Source organism: Clytia hemisphaerica, unplaced genomic scaffold (genome assembly GCF_902728285.1).
Source record: "Clytia hemisphaerica strain Z4C2 unplaced genomic scaffold, Clytia hemisphaerica genome assembly, whole genome shotgun sequence".
Lineage (NCBI taxonomy): Eukaryota > Metazoa > Cnidaria > Hydrozoa > Leptothecata > Clytiidae > Clytia > Clytia hemisphaerica.
The window spans coordinates 1,187,814-1,194,653 of NW_027104594.1; the positions used below are offsets into that span (position 1 = coordinate 1,187,814).

The 6,840-nt window shown below is 38.9% G+C and overlaps 1 protein-coding gene across 1 annotated transcript; it reads left to right on the forward strand.

The window, feature by feature from the left end:
• Positions 1 to 3,736: 3,736 nt before the first annotated feature.
• Positions 3,737 to 5,287, forward strand: LOC136823908 (uncharacterized). The gene has a single exon (XM_067080063.1). It carries the CDS (start codon positions 3,737 to 3,739, stop codon positions 5,285 to 5,287), a length of 1,551 nt encoding a protein of 516 aa, XP_066936164.1.
• The last annotated feature ends 1,553 nt before the right edge of the window (positions 5,288 to 6,840 follow it).

Sequence of the window (6,840 nt, forward strand, 5' to 3'; positions counted from 1 at the left end):
ACCATGTTTAATAGGTTTTAAGTTTGATTTTATTCCTGAAATTGAAACAAACTGGGATCTATCGGACAGGTATGAACTAAACCAGACTTTAGTAGATCCTCTGATTCCATAGTGATCTAATTTTGAGAGAAGAATTTCGTGATCAACGGTATCGAAAGCTTTTTGTAGATCGACAAATACACCACATGCAAACCCACCAGAGTCAAGATGATTTCGAACTCGCTCTAGAATGTTCATCAGGGTGTGGGAGGTTGAGTGACCTTTTCGAAAGCCAAATTGTCGTGCATAAATTTGGTTAAATTGGTTGAAAAATTCAATAACTCGAGAATAGATAATTTTCTCATATATTTTTTTTATTTTTCGATATTGGACAAGAGAGAAATAGGGCGATAATTTGATACTTCTAGTGGAGATCCTTTATTTTTGAAGACTGGAATTACTTTAGAAATTTTTAGTACATTGGGAAAAATTCCAGTTGTGTAGGATTGATTTATTAAACAGAGAGAGGTTTAGAGATTTTATCTTGAAGTAATTTTAGGATTTTTATTGGAATACTGTTTGGTCCAGATGACTTAGAGGAAGAAAAGGACCCAATTATCTTAGCAACCTCGTCAGAAGATGTAGGCCTAAGAAATATGGAGTTTTGGTTTCTGTGTTTAAGGAAATTGGAAAAGTTTTGAAAAGATGGAGGAATTTTTTCTCTGATATTATCAGCAATGGACGTAAAGAAATTGTTGAAGTGATTAGCAACTTTGTCAGGGCTAGAGTGGACCTGACCATCAATTGAAATAGAGATTTTAGAATTTTTTTGGTCCTTCGTTGAAATGATATCACGTACCCCAGACCAAACTTTTTTCATGTTTTTTGAATATCTTTGAAAGTATCTTGTGTAATAATTGGTTTTGCTTTGCTTACAGAGATTTACAATTTGGTTTCGATAGGTCGCATAAAGGTTGCCAAAGTGGTCAGCAACGGTTTGGGATTTTGATTTGAGAGATTTTCGCTGGTAGAAGTCTCTCTTAGACATTGATTTAATTATTCCGGGTGTAATCCAGGGTTTGAGCTTAGATTTTATCTCACGTTTGGTGAGCCTAACAGTGGGCACATGCCGATCTACAAGCACTTTCATTTTATCATTGAACACATTAAAGCATTTGTCAGGATCTAGGTCAAACCTGTCAAATAGAGCATTCCAGTCGATTGCAGTGTAGTCTTTGATAAAGTTGTCCTTATCAAATTTGGACCAATTTTGTTTTAGATATGGACCAAAATCCTTAATTTTGTTGTAATTAAGTTCAGGAAAGAGACAAAACTGAGGCAGATGATCAGAAATTGTATAGCAAAGATTTTCTGAGATTGTCATGGAGGTAGCAGGTCCAGAAAAAATATTGTCAATCAGAGTTTTAGAGTGATCAGTAACCCTGGTCGGCACAAGAATATGAGGAAGTAGGAGGTTTGAACCTAGAATGTCCAGGAAGGAGTTGACTGGTTCTTCATCACATTTCAAAAGATTAATGTTAAAGTCGCCAAGGAGGAGAATTTGTTTTTTCTCCTTTGATAATTTGTGTATTAGAGGTTTAATATAGTTAGTATTGAAAAGGTCTATCGACATACATGGATGGCGATATATTGTTCCCACAACAAGGTTGCTTTGTGCAGGTCTAGGGATCTCTACGAAGATGGACTCAAGATTTTTAGCTAGATAGCAGATGCTATCTAGATCTTTCCTTGGAACTGGAACAAGGGATCTAGAAATGTAAAGGGACACTCCTCCAGCTGTTGACTCAGTAGGGGTGAAGAATTTTTTGTAATTTTCTAAGGGGAAATCGTGTTCCCCCTCTTTAGGGTGAGCAAGATTTTCATCATCAGTTGTATTTCTTGATTCAGAAATACCTATAAAGTCAAAATTAATGTTGAGCTGAGATAAAAGGGTTTGAAGTTTGTCAAAGTGTTTGGAGATGGAAGATATATTGAGGTGAAATGCTGAGAGACCCTCAGATTTGTGAGATAGAAGCGAATTAAATTCTTCACATGTAGTATAAGAGCAGGTGTTAGATTGGAATTGTATGTCATCAAAATTTTCATCATTGTCACTGGTTGTTATGCCAGTAACTATGTCATTAAGGTTAGAGAGGATAGATTTAAGGTTTTCATTGAGACTAGGGCCACCAGCATCAGGCTGCTGTATGCTTTCTTCTGGGGGGAGGGGAAGGGCATTATTGATACAACGTGGACAGTACCAGTTGTCATTATTATTATCCTCGCTAAAGGATTGGAACTCTTCACGACTGAGGCCCGAGCATTTTTTTTGGTGAACCCATAGGTCACAAATATCACATTGAATGCAGTTGCAGTTGTTGCTAACAGACTTAAGGCATATTGAACAGTTGTACATACAGAAGGCTTTTAAAACAAGTTCAGTTAAAGATAAACAAGATAAAAAATAAAGTTTAAATCTTACGGCAACAATGAAGCAGTGAGAACCATATTGAAAAAAGTTATTTTAGTTCAGATTTTTCTTTGATGTGGGTGTCTTGAGGGAAATCAGTTGCATGTTCATGATTGAGGATAAGGTGTCTGAAGTCATCCTCAGACTCGAATGCATGTACATTTCTGCCTCTGAGGTTTCTGTTGGAGAAGCAGACCTTGAGGTTACCCTCAATGTCACTAAAGACAAATTTAATCGAGCTGATACTTTCAGCAGAATGTTGACACAGTCGTAAGGTTGAAGATCGGGTTTTGGTTAGCGATGGACGTGCAGTGATTCCTCTTTTTTTGAGATCATTGCGGTTTTTGTAGATTCTGGAGACTACCGAATGTTTGTCAAACCTCATAATGTATGATTGTTTGCCATTTAGAATGGGCCCAATTGGATGGGCTTTGTCGAACCCAGTTATGATTTCGTCATCATCTGGAAAAGATTCTATTAGAATTTTCTTGGCTTTAGTTGTCTGCTCGTCAGGCGTATCTTTCTGTGTAGCAGCCACACCGTCCATCACAATACAAATACTTCTCGAGTATTGTTCCTGTTGGTCCAATTCATTTCTCAGGTGTGACGATGTTATCTTTGAGATAGCCAGGGCAGATTGATTGATGGTCAAGTCTTTCTTCAAAGATATAACCTCCTTACCAAGAATGTCAACTTTGTCAGATAAGTAGTCTACTTTTGTTTGTAGCGCAGCAATAATTGCCCTAAGTTTTGCGAATCTTTTGCCTCCAGTATAGTATTTTGGCTTCTTTATAAACCTTCGGTGATGGTTTTTAAAGGAAGGGAAAATATTGTGTTGAGCTGTTACCCAAATATAGTATTTCCGCTTCTTTAGAAATCCCTGAATGTGCGTATTTTTACGTACGTATTTTATACCAACAGGGTATTTTTGTAGATGCCAAATCTGGTTACTTGTTACTTTTGTTACTTGTGTAGGTATTTAATCATCCTGCTTCAGGTAAGGTTCTTGGTGAACCACACCTCTGAGTGAACTAGCCATATTGTATAAGGGTTGCGAAGCGATCCAGTCTCCACCTCAATTTGCAAGTTCCTAGCAAAACAAGAGACGCTCTGATAAAACCCCAAAAGAAACAGGCAAAGCTAACGCGAAAACTTTGCACCCAAGAAACTAACGATGAATCATTACAGGGTTTCTTAGCTGCACAACTAGTCCCGCTCGATAAACAACCAGGAGTACGACCAATCGGCGTAGGAGAGGTTTTGAGGCGCATCAGTGGGAAGCTCGTAATGGCAGTCGTTAAAAAGGACGTTATCGTCGGTGGCAGTAGAGTACAGATGTGTTCCGGCCAGAAAGGTGGCAGTGAAGCAACAATCCACGTGATGCGATCTGTATTTGAAAACGAAGCAGCCGAAGCAGTAATACTAGTTGATGCTGCTAACGCTTTTAATAACATTAACCGGAAAGCTCTACTTCACAACGTCCAGGTGCTATGTCCAATATTTGCTCGCTATGTAAATAACTGCTATCGCTCTCCAGCTAGACTTTTCGTTATCGGTGGTGTCGAGCTTAAGTCAAATGAAGGAACCACTCAAGAAGATCCAATCGGTATGGCAGTGTACGCAATTGGAATAACACCTCTTTTGAATATAATGCTATCAATAATTGCAGATATCCCCGATAAAATGGCAGCATTCGCCGACGATATAACTTCTGTTGGAAAGCTTCTCTCGTTAAAACGCTGGTGGTCACGAATTACAACCGTTGGTCCTCACTTCGGCTACTTTCCACAGCCAACTAAATCGTGGCTTATCGTTAAAGAGAAATACCTAGACGAGGCTGAAGAAATTTTCCGGGAAACGAACATCCAGGTTTCGAAAGACGGTGAAAGGCATCTCGGTGCAGTTATTGGTAGTATAAACTTCAAAGACCGTTACTGTAAAGAAATTGTTGATAAATGGTGCAAGGAACTTACTCTTCTTTCAGAAATAGCGGTGACTCAACCACAATCAGCATACACGTGTTACACCAGCGGTTACCAGCATCATTTTTCGTATTTTTTAAGAACAATTCCAGAAATGGAAAACTACTTAACACCCATCGAAACAATCGTCAGACACCAACTCATTCCAGCTATTACAGGGGGTAAAATTGTAAATGACTTAGAAAGAGACTTGTTATCATTACCACCTAGACTGGGAGGCCTCGGTCTCAAAAACGTATGCGAGATCGCACCCATCGAACACGAAAACTCGAGACAATTCACCAAACATCTACAAAACCAAATCTTGAACCTCCAACCACCAAATGACAATGAAACAAAAACTAAAGCAGCGATCAAAGCTGAGAAAACCCAAAGAAATCAAGACAAACATGATCGTATCAGGGTGGAAATGACTGATGATCAAAAACGAATCCACGAAGCCAATTGCTATACCGGAGCATCGAACTGGTTGACCAACCTTCCAATCAGAGATCAAGGCTATGATCTTAACAAGGAACAGTTTCACGATGCACTGCGAATTCGTTATGACTGGAGTATCCCTCGTCTACCAAGTGAATGTGTCTGTGGTAATCGTTTTGATATCAGCCATGCTCTGTCCTGCAAGAAAGGAGGCTACGTTACTCTTAGACATAACGAGGTACGAGATATCACTGCTAAACTTTTGGATGAGGTATGCGTCAACGTACGAAACGAGCCGAGACTAATCACCCTTGACGGCGAAGGACTGACGCACAAAACCGCGAATACGTCCGAAGGAGCACGACTTGACGTTAGCGCAACTGGGTTCTGGACACCTGGCCAAAGAGCATTTTTGATATTAGGGTCTTTGACCTAAGCGCTCGAAGGTACAGGGGTTTGGAGCTCAGCAAGTGCTTCCAAAGAAACGAAAACGAGAAAAAGAGACATTACAATGAACGTGTGAACAGTATCGAAAATGGTACCTTCACCCCATTAGTATTTTCTACAAACGGAGGTATGGGACGTGAATGCCAAACATTCTACAAAAGATTGGCTGTGATGCTTGCTGAAAAACGTGGTGTACGTCTCCATGAATCAATTTCGTTTATTCGATCAAAATGAATGATATTCAGCTTGTTGAGATCGTCTTTGTTATGTATTCGTGGATCCCGTTCCATTTGGAGTAGAGAACTGAATACAAATGATATTGAACTGACTAACTCTCGTTCAAGAGTTAGTAATAATTAATGTTTCTGAATTAATTTTTTTTTTTTATAAATTTTATTGAGTTTTTATGAAATTTTCAAGTTTCTGTTTCTTTACAGCCCGGCGCAACTGCTTAGTTGTGCTATTACATTCTTTTTCAATCGGTCATTTTCGTTAGACCCTAGGTTAGGACTCATTATCACTTGCTGCTAGCTACAGTGTCTAGTGCCACTAGAAGTTATTGTTTTCAATTATTTATCTTATATATTTATAAAACCAAATTTACTCTAACTTATTGCCCCTATTGTAAGTATATATGAAATATAAAAAAAAAGAAAAAAAAAGAAAAAAAAAAAAAAAAGAAACAGGATCTTAAGCCTTATAATACCCCAAACACACCACACAAACCTTGATGGCACAACTCCTGCCACCCGCGCAACGATCTTTCTTTCGTTCTAGTTCTTCTAATGTTAAATGGTGCCTTAATAAAAAATAAAATGATATATATAGTCATCTGGGGTAAAAACGAGACGAAATCGATGAACCTTTCCATATCTCAGGAACTTCAAAAGCTACAATCATGATTTTTGGCCAGCAACTCCCTCTAATGGTCATCTATCAACCCTCTTAATGATTTAAACTTATGACTTTTAGTTTTCGCAAAATATTCACGGATATGCGTCCCGTAATTACCCCGGATTTTGGGGTAAAAACAGGACACCCCCGGGGTAAAAAAAGGACGCGTCCCGTATTTACCCCTCGTTGTTTTCTGCCTAGTGGGGTAAAAACGGGACATGAACTAAAACGAGGCTACCAAAACGAGGCTTAGACATGCGTGAAACGGCGTCCCGTGATTACCCCAGCTCGTCAAATATAAACTGGGGTGAATACGGGATGCGTCCCGTTATTACCCCAACATAGAAAAATGCGAGGCTACTGCGAGGGAGAGCGTTCATCATTGGACTTGGAAACTATTGGACGTCAATATTTTATTCTCAAGAGTGCATGTGCCAAATTTCACCGCTCTTTTAGGCCATTCTTCATGTCCTTTAAGCGTAAAAGCAGTAAATGCTCCCTCTAAAAATTGGTAACTGTCAAACCTCAGTTAGGCCAAAATTTTATTCATACTTGGAGCATGCTAGAAGGCTTAGTTCCAAATATTGCAATTGATTATATGAAATAGAAGACCCATCTTCAGCTATTTCAATGAGAGACAAGGAAGGA

Coding starts and splice junctions, on each gene's coding strand:
- LOC136823908 (XM_067080063.1), top strand. CDS start 3,737: ATGGCAGTCGTTAAAAAGGACGTTATCGTCGGTGGCAGTAGAGTACAG.